The sequence below is a fragment of the Eucalyptus grandis genome, chromosome 6 (genome assembly GCF_016545825.1).
Source record: "Eucalyptus grandis isolate ANBG69807.140 chromosome 6, ASM1654582v1, whole genome shotgun sequence".
Taxonomy (NCBI): domain Eukaryota; kingdom Viridiplantae; phylum Streptophyta; class Magnoliopsida; order Myrtales; family Myrtaceae; genus Eucalyptus; species Eucalyptus grandis.
The window spans coordinates 31880439-31894627 of NC_052617.1; the positions used below are offsets into that span (position 1 = coordinate 31880439).

At 38.8% G+C, this 14189-nt stretch overlaps 1 protein-coding gene across 1 annotated transcript; it reads left to right on the forward strand.

Moving 5' to 3' along the window:
- Positions 1-10814: 10814 nt before the first annotated feature.
- On the forward strand, positions 10815-14142 carry LOC104451854 (probable LRR receptor-like serine/threonine-protein kinase At3g47570). Its single transcript, XM_018876690.2, has 2 exons — positions 10815-13514; positions 13615-14142. Exons 1-2 carry the CDS (start codon positions 10823-10825, stop codon positions 14031-14033), a joined length of 3111 nt encoding a protein of 1036 aa, XP_018732235.2. The 5' UTR covers positions 10815-10822; the 3' UTR covers positions 14034-14142.
- The last annotated feature ends 47 nt before the right edge of the window (positions 14143-14189 follow it).

Genomic DNA, 14189 nt, shown 5'->3' on the forward strand with positions numbered 1-14189 from the left:
CGTGTAAGGTGTGAGAAGCATTTCGAGAGGGTTCATCAGTGATAGCTTGCATAACGGCATAGCTGTAGAAGGAGTCTTGGTTTTGCTTGGCTAACTCTGCACTTGCAGCAAGACGGTGCTTGTACTCCTAACTAAGGAGCAGGTTTCAGTCTATATAGGTCGTAAGAACTGGAAAGAGAACGTAGGCACCTTAAGTCGAACCTCTGTGATATCAAGATTCCATTTCTCTCACCCAACTCTTTATTTATCACACTTTAAGAGTCAAGCTGAGGATTAGGAGAATGAGGCGGCCATATATTGTCAATTTTCGCTGCTGAGGAGAAGACACTGGCACCACCAACAACACGAAACAATTTCAGAATCTTTCACAAGGATATATGTTCCCATCCCAGAGGGAAATCAGAGGGGAGGGACATGTACACAGGCATATAGATTCGAACAGAAATTTCTCTTCGGAGGACATGCATTCTCCTTTAGGTATGCATGGCATTCTTTGGAGATTTGTCTCGGGCTATCCTACAAGAAGTCTCTCTCTCCCTCCCTCTCCTCGGCAACCACCCATCGAGGTAGTAAAGCCATCCCCAGGGCAACCGAACACGTCGTCCTCCATTGTCCTGCGTTTGTCAAGGTGAGAATTCAATCATGGCGTTCCAATTCTGAATTAGTACATGTCTGAACCTGGTTTTAAACCTCGCCTGGTTGTTCAATACAACTTCGCAGCCCTCGACTTGACGACATGGCTAGTTCTCCATTGTACTTTGTATTTTCTTGAGTTGATTTTTGAGTTGCATATTTATTTTTATTAGGGGTGAGCAATATTCAGGTGAGCGGTTCCCACCCTAGAACTAGGAACCGTCCACTAAGGAAATGTTTCGAAAAATTAGAACCATGAACCACTTGTTAGTTTTATGGATTCACTCAGGAATCAGACTGTCGGTCTGGTCCGATTCTTGGGTGGATCCATGGAACTAGTCCCGCCAAACTTCATGCACTCAGGTTTTCCAGCAAGCCAAAGTAAAGCAAAAAACAAAGAATTTCTCTATTATTAATTATAAGATCGGTAAAAAGATTTGGCTCATATTGAGGTTGAGAGTCCAAGTCGCGAGTCAATGGGTGTTGAGCTTGAGAGTCGAGACCGTAAGTGAGAGATAGAAAGATGATTCAGAGAAGGTGAGAGTAAGACAAAATGAGCACTCAATCAATAAGTGTTGAGCTTCAGATTAGGGATTTTAAGGTTTTCATTTTTCTTAATTTTTTTGTAGGAAATTTTTCTTAAAAATTACATATATGTATATTAACAGTTCGGTCCCGATGGGTGGTTCCACACTGAAAACCGAGAATCAAATCAGTTCTCTTGGGAACTACCGATTCCGGTCTAGTTCCAAGTGGTCCAGGCAACTCCCAATTCATTTGCACACCCTTAATTTTTATGCATGCCATTGTATCTCTATGTTTAATCAATAGCCTCCTTTGCCACAAAGGTCGGTGCTATATACTCACCTTAGTTGAAAACAAAGCAACATCATCCTGTGAGGACGCCTTCCAACTCACTGCACCACCTACTAACGTAAACACGTAGGAAAATAATAATCTATGGTCATCTAGGTCATTGGTGCATGATTTGAATCCATATAACTTGTGGTCTCACTTCCATTTTCATTCGTCCGATATACTATGCCAACATTTGTTGTCCTCTTCAGATATTTGATTATTCACTTTGTCGTGACCTCTTTTTTATTGGCGCCCGCAATCGGGTACGAACGCCTAAGGAGGCTAATGGCTCGGCTAAATTTATTAAGCCAGGACTCTCCCGAGTCCACAAATTCACGACTTAATGGTTCAAGTTTTTAACTTGTAAATCAATTTTTAAAATGGAGTTGCCACTAATCGATTTGGGGTGGGTTGATTAGAAACCCAAGTGAAGTATCAAGAGAAATACTTACTCCTGCGCAACCAGAGAAATTAGGATCGGGGACTTGATTACATTAGTTAATCACTAATGCCCTTTCGGTACCTAATCTTGTTTAAACCCTAAGGCCTTTTGGATGTTCAAGGATTTTCCATACATTTTTTTGGAGGAAAAGCATTTTTTGAGTCTTTTTCTCATTTTTGGACATAAAAATGGATTTTTTGAATTTTTTTGGGTATTTTTTGGAAAAATACAAGTCTTTTTTGGCTTTTTCTGAATTTTTTTGGCTTTTTCATGAATTTTTGGCTTTTTTTGGATTTTTGGCATTTTTTTGGAAAATAAAATATTTTTTAATATTTTTCAAAATATTTTTGGAAAATAAATTATTTTTTATTTTTCGATTTTTAGAAAATAAAACATTTTTCAACATTTTTTAAATATTTTTCGATTTTCTGGAAATTAAAACATTTTTTAATATTTTTTGAAAAATAAATTATTTTGATTTTTTTAAAATAAACTATTTATTATTTATTATTTATTTAAAAATATTATAAAAACTGACCCGGGTCGGATCCGTGGGTTGGGTCCGACCCGGGTCGACGACCCAAAGCGCGGACGGCCCGCAACGCGGGCCCGACTCGGATTTTTCATCTTTTTTTTTTTTTTTATTAAACAAAACGACGCCGTGGCCGAGCGTTTGGAGACGCCCGGCTCGGCCCGACGACCCGGCTCCGACACCCGACTCCCCGCGAAACCCTACCCGGATCCGACCCGACCCGCGACCCGACCTCCGCCGCCCTCCGGGATTTACGGAATCCCTACCCGGTTCCCGATCCGGGTCCGACCCGACGACCCGGGATCGCAACCCGGAAAATCGGGAACCCTAGGGTTTCCGGAATTGGGGGCCGAGGAGGGAGAGGACCGAGGCGTAGCGGCGACGGCGGCGGCGACGGCAGCGACGGCAGCGATGACTGGACTACGGAGAGGGAGATGGCGATGGCGATGGCGACGGCGACGGCGACATTACGATACCTGTTCGTGGCGACGGCGACATTACGATACCCGGCGACGACGGCGAGACCCACGCGAACCCCCTCTAGCTTCTCTCTCTCTCTCGGGCTCGCCCTTCGAGCTCCCGAAGTCTCTCGGGGACCCCTCTGAGCTCACCCAACCTCGGCCGGCCTGCACTCGAGCTCCCCGAAGTCTCTCAGGGACCCCGAGCTTCGGCAGCCTCTCTCTTTCTTCTTCCTCCGCTCTGTGTGTGTCCTCTTCGTCGGGGATGGAGGGCCTATTTATAGGCCGAGGGGTGGCCGGTCGACGGAGCTCGACCGTCGGTTGCCACGGCCTTCGCCGGCCGAACCGGCGTCCCATCCGACGCCATCTGCCCCCTGCTCCACGTGCGTCGTCGCTGCTCCTCCCCTCCACTCCGGCGTCGCGCCCCCCTGCGCGTGCACTGCAACTGCGCGAGGAAGAAGACGACCGAAGGGGGGCTGGGCCTTGCGCCTGGGCCGTGGAGGCCCACAAACGGGGTTGCTGCTTTTCTGCTTTCTTTTTCGTTTTTTTTCCGCTTTTTTTTTGTTTATTTATCATTCGAAAAAAGATTAAAAAGTAAAAGTAAAAATAAAATAAATATAAACAAAAGTAAAACCTAATTAATTAAAATGAAATTTTAGGCGTCAACACACTTCATAGCTTCCAATAAGTTATATCCGGACCTTTCATGTAATGGCTAACAATGTTCACAATTTGTGAACTTGTTAGGCCTAATCCATATCATGGTGTACATAATACTACCCACTGCACTAAAATAGGGAACACAACACATGATGTTCATATTCCTTAGTTTGTGGTGATAATTCATTGGAGAGTTCAAATGCAACCAAAGGTGTACTTATAGATTTGGCCAACTATGTATTACAACATGTCATGATTTTTGCAATGTGTTTTTTCTGCAACAAGCAAAACACTCTTGCAATCCTGTCACGCGATATTTCCATATTTATTGGTTTTGTTCTCGTAACGAAATATCTTTAATCGAATGATATTTTAGGCTTTTATTTGAAGGAGACACGGGTTCTATGCTTAATTTAGGATAGAGAATATCGAATGCAATATTACATATTTTCCAACCACAAACAAAATTGTACAACCTTAATGATTAAACCTCGGATCTTTAAGTCGAACCCAAACTATGCCGGAATTTAATTGACAAGACAACTTAAATATATACCAGCACACTGTCAAAATCTAATCAATGACAATGCACTTGGATAGAGGATACAACGTCAGAATTCAATCGACGACGCTTTATAAGAGATACAACTCCGGAATCTAATTGACGGTATTGCACTAGGATAAAGATACTCATTAGAATTTAATTGATGACGGGAATCTGGAAGCTACAACTAGAGAAACAAAAATGCAATAATGTAAAGATAAAGTAAAGACATTTGATATGTTGTTTGGGGTGGTCGTTGTGTTGTACGACTAGGGTATTTATAGAGAAATTTGGTAACTACTAAGCAACTATTCATCTCTTAGTAGCCTCTTCCATCTTTAGGCACGCTCCTTCTGTGACCAACTTGCCCATCTCCTGTGTAACCACCTTGATCGTGTTTTAATGTTTCCTGGATTATCGATATCAGTTCTACAACTAGATACATGGACATTAACTGCTTTTCCAATCGTGCACTCCCCTGGCACCTCTTGAAATATTTTGAAAACTCTAACCAAAGACTTACTGCCAAAATCGTTCCGGCAGCCACTTTAAATTTCACCATTGTATCTTGACAATTGGACGCGTGGCAATCCATTGCTTCATTGTCAATCACTGAGCTTCTATCCATAGACTTGCCTATAACTGGTCATACATCAATACTCTATCAATACTCTTATGATGCACAACTTCATTATATTTTTCACTTACATGCCCGGCACATGATGGTATGACCATCTTTTAATAACAACCTCTCATCCACGTGACCAGCACATGATAGTACGGTCAACTTTGAGTGCCAACAATTTCTATATCCAATATTTTCTTAGCGCCACCTGAATCTGTCATTTTAAACCCAAACAATAAACTGCTGCTTTGGAACTGCACAGCCGTTGCCCTCACCTGATCACCAAAGTGTTCATCTGAAGGTGAAAAGAAGCTGCTCCGAAACAATGTGTCCATCGGAATGAAGAGAAACAAAATCCAAAACGTATATCTTGACAAAGTCGAGCAACTTCAATAATGGTATACATAGCATAGGTCCTTCGGCTTGTGCTTAATACAATTGCATGTGCGCAGGGATGGTTGATGGAGACAACTAGATGGCTTTGCAGCGGTTGACTTTAAGTCAACCAATGCGCACAAAATCCTAAAGACCTTCCACTTTGGAAAACATCCTGGAAGACAGATTATAAAGCGTGATTGATTAGCGGGTCATTGTCATTAACGACTATTACTCGACTTACAACAGCTTGATCATTTAGAATTATCTCACAGTTGATCGATAAACCTGGTCATCACTTAGAGACAACATTGTAAGGCACGTATACATGTATCAGTACTAACTAGTTATATTTCAAGATGAAAATTGACTTCTAACCTATAGTTTATAATTTCTCCGCATGATTCACCTTTGTATGAAAATAAGGTAAGTGATTATACTAAGTTGGTCTTTCAACATAGTAACTTTTTACCATGAAAGGTAGATAAGTTCATATAAATCACTACTAATTTTGTCACGATGAAAGGTAATTTTACTTTCAAACTATTTAAATTCAGTAACTTCTCCATGCTAATGTTCACTTTCTATTTAGAGAAGTAATGTTGAGCATCTTGGTGGCTAGTAATTTCTCGATGCAGTTAGCAACTTAAAATGACCTCTCACATGGACCGAAATCATTCTAATCATTAAGAAGATGTCAATAATACGACAATCAGTTTTATCTTCCTTGCTACCTTCGCTGATGCACTCCGTTCAAATTGGCAACATTTGCTCTCTTGCTTTTTACAAATATCGCAGAACACATTCATTCTCTCTATTTGTTTGTTCTTCATAGGATTTGCTTTTTCAAGGTTAACGCCGCCGATGCTATCCCGTTGAAACTTGAAGATCAAGCTTTGAGGATCTCCTTCTATAAAGGCAATGCATAACACGTGTTTCTTCTTAGAGAAAGCCAACGGTAAAATTGGCCAGTGCGTGATCAACGTCGTAGACAATTGATATCCTTGGATCTATGTCAGTCTACGACAGTTGTTTCTTGCGGAATTGTCGCACACATTGTCTTACGTGAGAAAGTTGTCCAAAAAATCTTAAATTTATTACATTTTTGTCAATGCAGTCCTAAACATTTTAATTTTGCCAAATGAGTCATAAACTTTTTTACATTTTACCAGTTCAATCTATTTGACCAATTTTGGCTAACAATTGCTAATATAGACGCTAGCCATTGTTAAGCCATCACTCTGGAGAATCCGAAGTTGTCAAGCTTTGGAAGCAATGTTAGGAGCATGATGGAAGTATGACTCGGCAAAAGTACGAACCAATCTTCATGTATCCCACCATGAGTTCAAATTCAGCATTTCGAACTTGGAGTATAAGGTGACTTTTTGGTCTTCAATCATGAACTTTGAGACGGCCCCCCAGATTATTAGTGATTTTTTTCAAAGGGCCATTAGATGGAGACATTGACTAATTACTGGGTTTATTTCCTGGACATTACTAGGTGCCTTCCTACGTCACTTTCCTTTATTGCAGTTTAGTGCACGACTACCTGTGTTTTTTAAGTCTTCGATCAGATGTCTTGGTCTTCGCCTAACATGCTTTTCGATGGGGAATTCGCTTTTGATCTCCTCATCACATGTTCAAAGGGCCATTAGATGGAGACATTGACTAATTACTGGGTTTATTTCTTGGACATTACTAGGTGCCTTCCTACGTCACTTTCCTTTATCGCAGTTTAGTGCACGACTACCTGTTTTTTAAGTCTTCGATCAGATGTCTTGGTCTTCGCCTAACATGCTTTTCGATGGGGAATTCGCTTTTGATCTCCTCATCACATGTATCGGTCGGTCTTGGCATATTCCTCGGCGGATGCAGAGGGACTCATACGAGGAGGAAATAGATAAGGATAGTAATACTCTCCGTCCTTTGTGCTTGCACTATGTTTCATTTCATCCTCTAAAATTTTGTTTTGTTTTCAATTTGATCCCTCGCATTCATTAGTTAGCCCAGAGTATTTATTATCAAAACTCAACTTCTCATTTACGTCGGCTGCATATCCGCTTTGATAGTGGCTCACTTGTGCCTCACGGCTTTAAAGCACATTATTCTAGTTTAAGGTCATAGGACATTTAGGATGTGCATGACAACCATTCTGTTCCAGAAATAGTTTCTGGAACAGAAATAGATTTTTCTATTTTTATTTCAAAAAGAGTTTCTAAGCAAAAATAACCGTTTGATAACGACACAAAATTTCTTCCTTTCGGACGGCGACGGCAATGACTGACGACCTTTAATATAAAAAATAAAAATAAAAATGATTTAGTAACAAAAAAAAATAAAGAATAAAATAAAATAAAATAAAATAAATCATAAAAAATAAAATAAAAATATCCTTAAAAATAAATTTATTTTATTTATTCTATTTTATTTTAGTTTACGAATAAATTTACTTTAAAATGAATAAAAATAAAAAAATAAAAAAAAATTTATTTGGCAAAACACTCAAGGCAAATAAAAATAATTTATTTTTATTTATCATAAATAAATTATTTTTAATAAATTTAATAAATTTATTTTTAATAAACTACAAATAAAATGATAAATAAAAATAATTTATTTATGATAAATAAAAATAAATTATTTTTATTAAAAATAAATTCAATAAATTTATTTTTATTTTTATTTTTAAATGAATAAAATGAATATATTTATTTTTATTTATTTTTATTTTTAATAAAATGAGGAGAGGTGGAGGAGGAGGAGGAGGCAAAGACGTAGAGGAGATGAGGGAGGACTCACCAAAATTAGGGTTTAGTAGGAGAAATTATTTATAATTTCTCTTCCAGAAATCAGAAGTAGAAAATTTCTATTTCTGATTTCTCTTCCAAATCAATTTCTGGAATAGAAATCTATTCCGAAATAAAAACCGAGTAAGTTTATCAAACAAGTTTCTATTCCGTAAACAGTCTGAATAGAAAAATTATTTCTTTAACAGAAATTTTGATTATCATGCACCCCTTATCTATCGGAGCAATAGCTCAAGTCCTGGCAGTGTGGTATAAAAAACATATTTGAAACCCAAAATCCCCACTCTTTTATCTTTGTGACTTTCTTTAGCTGCGTAGGAGACTTTCCATGCATCAATTTTAACTGGCGGTGATTCACGCGCAGCAACTGCATTAAATGAAAGTATGATGGTGACATTCTCCCATTGCCCTCCCATTGCGCTGTAAAGGGCAATGGGAGAAGACATGAAAGGCACAGCCAAAGAAATCAACAAAACAAAAGAAAGAGTCCCATTTTTTATTTTGTTCTCTTTCAGAAGAGCCTCTCTCAGTTTGTTCGTACAGGAGAGAGTTTTAAACGCCCGAGTTCTGCGCAAATTATTGAGTGTTTACATGAGGCTAAAAATCTGTGGGTTTTGCATGTAATATAGGGCTGGAAAACGCTCAGAGTGCACGAACCATTACAATCGTGCATTCTTGATTTATCAGTGGATTATTTTGAGATTGGTTCTCCTCATGAATGTAAGTATCGACACTCAAATTGAACCATGTAAATCTCTAGTGTATTTTATTCTTCCTCCTTTTATTTTCTCTACTTATTTCATCTTCTTGTGTTTTGATATAATTGCAAAGATCTGATCAGTTTTATAACACATGATTTGATTCTTCAAAAGATATATGAAACTAAGATAACTCTGGCTCAGAATGTGAATCAATCAATGTTTGAGTCACTTCCAAGCAAAATGTTACCCGAGCAAAGGATAGTGCAGACTTGGAATTTGGGGTATAATAGGAAGAAAAAGAGCGAGTCAAATAAAGGTTTTGGCTTAATATTATAGAGATAATTTTGCAAAGGCGGAATAATATCTTTTCATAGATTCTATGCTTTGTTTTTGCCCTATTTTCGGGACAACAGACATGTTTTTTTGTGTGTGAACAAAATTATTGGGTTTTTTTTTTTTTTATGAAAATGAAACAAATCATTTAATATGACATATAGTTAAAACTCATTTGTGTAGGATCTAATGTTGTGAGGTCACTTAAATGAAAATTCAGTTATGTAATTTTTGTCAGTACATTTTCCTGTATGTTAGTTTCTTTTCTTTTCTTTTTCTTTTCTTTTCTTTTCTTTTTTTAAATGAACGAGAATTCTTACAGCTGAACATAGTAGGGGTAACCGACCAAACTTATAAAAAAAAAAAAAAAAAACTAAGCTAGATGTGTTATAATGGTTAAGGGCGTGAATACTATTAAAGTTTTATATTGTCCGGAAAATGTTGAATAAATTAGGGAATAAAGTGGATAATCATAATGTCGTATTTATTTTATAATGTCGTATTTATTTTATTTTGAAGAGTAAGTGTTATCAGGTTATAGGGCGCGTATGGGCACTATTAACGTTTTTTTAAAATTTATTTATCAATCCTACTCTACTCCTACTCTAACCTTCACTCTCAAACTTTTTTTTCTGTTTTCTTGCAAGATGTGAGAATCGAAACATACACCTGAAATTAAATTGTCCCCACTTCAATCCTCCTGAAAAAGGTAAAGATTCAAACCCCCCACCTCCCCCTTCACATGTGAGATGAGTGATCACTAAGAACTATGTTGAAGAGTTACTATTTTGATAGACTGAGTTAGTATAAAGCTTTTTTAGCAGCACTTTGAGTCCACCACTTAATATAATTACTCAACTAATTTTCATATAAATTTAATCATTGCGTGGAGAAATTATCAACTATAAATAGGTCAGAAGTCAATTTTCCTCTAAGAAAGTTACCATCCACGTTGAAATATAACTAGTTATAACCAATACAAGCATACGTGCCTTAAAATGTCGTCTCTAACAGGTTTATCAATCAACTGCGTGATGATTCTGACTGATGAAGTTATTGTTAGTCAAGAGATAGCCGTTAATGACGACGACCCGCTCATCAATCCCGCTCGACCATCAGTCTTCATTTCTTTTCTATAATGGGGGACTTTAGGACTCTATGGGCATCGATTGACGTCAAGTCAACATCTGGAAAGCCATCTGAATGTGTCCATCATCCATCCCTAAAATCACGGTTCATCATTAGTCTTCCAGTTTCTTTTCCAAGTGGGAGACTTTAGGACTCGATGGGCATTGGTTGACATCAAGTCAACAGCTAGAAAGCCATTTGAATGTATCCATCATCCATCCCTTAATACACGGACTCGTATAGACAAAAGCTAGAGGACCTATGCAGTGTATGCCAACATCTCGACCACTAGTGAAGTTGCTCGACTTCTTTGAGATATACGTTTTGAATTATGTTTCTCTTCATCTCCACGGACACATTGTTTCAGAGCAACTTCTTTGGACCTTCGGGTCAACTATTTATTGATTAGACGAGATTAATAGCTGTGCATTGTCTATTTTTCAAAAAACTGGATACAAGAATACAATGCTTAAAACTTGTAATGCTTACAAGATAGGACACGAATTACCCAACATCCTGGTAGGAACTAACAGTCATGCGTGTTTCTAATAATGAGCATTAGTAGCCACACTCTAGGAAGTCAACAAGTCTGTGATTGATGGTTGACATGACTCTTTCACTGGCTGCCGCCCTCCTAAACGCCACCTTCTTATAATTTATAAATCCCTTCAAGTCCAGTTAGATAGCCCATACAAACTTCTTTTGTTTCTTCTCGGTTTTCAAGTTATGGAACCTCGAAGCATTAGCTTTGCAGAGTTTCAATCATGCCACTTCCTCATTGGCATCGTTCTTGCATTGTGCATAACCCAAGTCTCCTCTACCACAAATGAAACCGACAAACTCTCTTTGCTCGCGTTTAAGGCTGGAATAACCGAGGATCCTCTTGGCGTACTCAGCTCGTGGAATGGTAGCATGGGGTTCTGCCAGTGGAATGGTGTCATGTGCGGTCGCAAGCACCAAAGGGTCATAGTATTGGACTTGCGTTCGCAGAAACTCTCTGGGTTGATCTCTCCTCATATCGGGAACCTCAGCTTCTTGAGAGAATTGTGGCTCGTAGACAACAATTTCGATCATGAAATCCCTCCGCAAATCAGCCGGTTGAGCCACCTACGAGTCCTACGACTGGAGTCCAATTCATTGGTTGGTGAGATTCCCGAAAACATAACAGCTTGCTCTGACCTTGTCAGCCTCGTTCTTGAATGCAACCAACTAACTGGCAAAATTCCTTCACAAGTCGGTTTATTATCAAATCTACGAAATTTTTCTTTGTATGCAAATAATCTAACCGGGAGTGTGCCTTCCTCCATTGGGAACTTGTCTTCACTAAAGGGGCTTATTTTTACGCGAAATAACTTGGGTGGGAATATTCCTTCGGTCTTTAGCCAGTTGTCAAAATTACAATACTTTTATGTGGGAGGAAACAAACTGTCTGGTCCAATTCCATTTGGACTTTTGAATCTCTCTTCTTTATCTATGATCGATCTAGGAGTCAACCAAATCCAAGGGAGTCTTCCTACAAACATAGGCTTCACACTTCCAAATCTTCGGTTGTTTAGCATCGGCATGAACCTATTTGAGGGACAGATTCCTTCGTCAATATCAAATTGCACAAAGTTAGTGGCACTTCAACTTGGAGAGAACAAACTTTCAGGTGAAGTGCCTTCTTTGGAAAATCTGCAAAAGCTTCAATGGTTCGCCAGTTTCGATAATCAACTCGGGCATGGAAAACCCGAAGACTTGAACTTTGTTTGCTCACTAACAAATGCCACAAAGTTAAAGGCATTGCATATTGCTAGCAACAGTTTCGGTGGAGTTCTGCCTAAATGCATAGGTAATTTATCCACCACCCTCAGAATATTTGATGTGTCTGAGAATCTAATATTTGGAGAATTTCCTAGACGGATTGAAAATTTTGTGAACCTTGAAGTATTGATTATGTACAAAAATAAGTTGTCAGGTGTTCTTCCATCGAATATGGGGAATTTACAAAATTTATCGTTATTGGAGTTAAGTGATAACTACCTAGAAGGGAGAATCCCATCTTCTCTAGGAAACCTAACCAAGTTGACTCTACTATATTTGGCTTGGAACAACTTTCAAGGTCAAATCCCTTCAGAACTATCTTCTAACTGCGACTTTTTGAACGGACTTGATCTTTCCAATAACAATCTCAGTGGTACCATACCCCCACAAATTATGGGTATTTCATCACTGACCATTCTCTTGGATTTGTCTCATAACCATCTAACGGGACTTTTACCCATGGAAGTAGGCAACTTGAGGTTTTTGACCACATTAAACATCTCCGAAAATATGTTAGGAGGTGAAATTCCAAATAGTTTAGGTGATTGCGTTGCATTGGTATCATTGAGGATGGGGGGAAATCTCTTCCATGGGTCCATTCCTCAATCAATGAGATTGTTAAGAGGCATTGAAGAACTGGATCTTTCACACAACAATTTTTCCGGGGAGATTCCACAGTTCTTGAAGGCACTTCGTTCTTTGAAAGTTCTGAATTTATCTTACAATAATTTTCAAGGTATGCTGCCACATGAAGGAGTCTTTGAGAATGCTACCTCTGCCTCTATTATCGGGAATGCTAAGCTATGTGGTGGATTGCTAGAATTTCAGCTTCCTAAATGCATCTCCAGTAGCTCCAAGAGTAGGAAAGTCCATGTATTGAGATTGTTTGCTCTTGTTATTTGCGGCCTTCTCGGAATTGCTCTGATTCTTGCTATTCTTTATCTCTCTTGGTGGAAGATGCAAGTACCAAAACCAGTTTCAAGTTCTATGGACGTTTTATGTCCGCACGTATCTTATGGAGCACTCCTAAAAGCAACCCAAGGTTTTTCTTCAACCAACTTGGTTGGTGTTGGAAGCTTTGGTTCCGTTTACAAAGGGGTACTTGAGGACAATGGGACTGCCGTTGCAGTGAAGGTGCTCCATTTAGTGGGTCGTGATGCCCTGAAGAGCTTCATAATTGAGTGCGAGGTACTAAAGAACATCAGACATCGAAATCTTTTGAAGATACTAACGGTTTGCTCGAGTACTGATTATCAAGGAAATGATTTTAAGGCCATAATATATGACTTCATGGATAATGGAAGCCTGCAACAGTGGTTACACTCAAAAGCAACATCATCTCATGTAAATGAGCCTCCAAAGAAAGTGAATTTCATTCAAAGGATAAATATTGCCATTGATGTTGCTTTTGCACTAGATTATCTTCATCACCAATGCCACATCCCCATCATTCATTGTGATCTAAAGCCAAGCAATGTCCTCTTAGATGCTCAAATGGTCGCACATGTAGGCGACTTTGGATTGGCAAAGTTCCTACTTGGATCATCCCTTGATACTGTAGCTAATCAAATGAGCTCTGTGGGTCTAAGAGGGACAATTGGTTATGCTCCACCAGGTAATCTCTTCACTTTCTATTCTAATGATCTAAGCTCTACACTCTTTTCTATGATCGGTGTTACTAATTTCATCTACTATATGATCTAAATGAGTGGCAGAATATGCAATGGGATGCAAGGTCTCAAGAGAAGGCGATGTCTATAGTTACGGCATGCTCTTACTGGAGATGTTCACAGGATTGAGTCCCACCAATGATAGATTTGGAGATAATTTGACTCTCCATAATTTCGTTGCATCAGCTTTGCCTGAACAAGCATTGGAAATTACAGATCACATTCTACTTCTAGAAAGCGAGAGTCATTTCGGCCCTAATGGTCCTCAGCATTGGCTTTCTGAAAGCAAAAGCATCTTTCAAGAGTGTTTGGTTACAGTGTATAATATTGGAGTAGCTTGTTCCAATGAAGTGCCGGGAAGACGGATGAGCACCAATAGTGTCGCAAGTCAACTGCAAAGGATTAGGCAAAAACTCTTTGCATTGGGTTTCCATGAACAAGACGAGTTATCGCGGGTGATATGATAATTTCTTAATCTCTCTTGTCTTAAATATTTAGCTTTGCCTATGCTAGCGCCAACTTGCATGTAAAATGTGTATCAAAATAGAGAATCAAGAAGAAGCTAATAGTCGATTGTCATTCCTCATTTTGTGTATGTCTACTTATATATATTTATAACA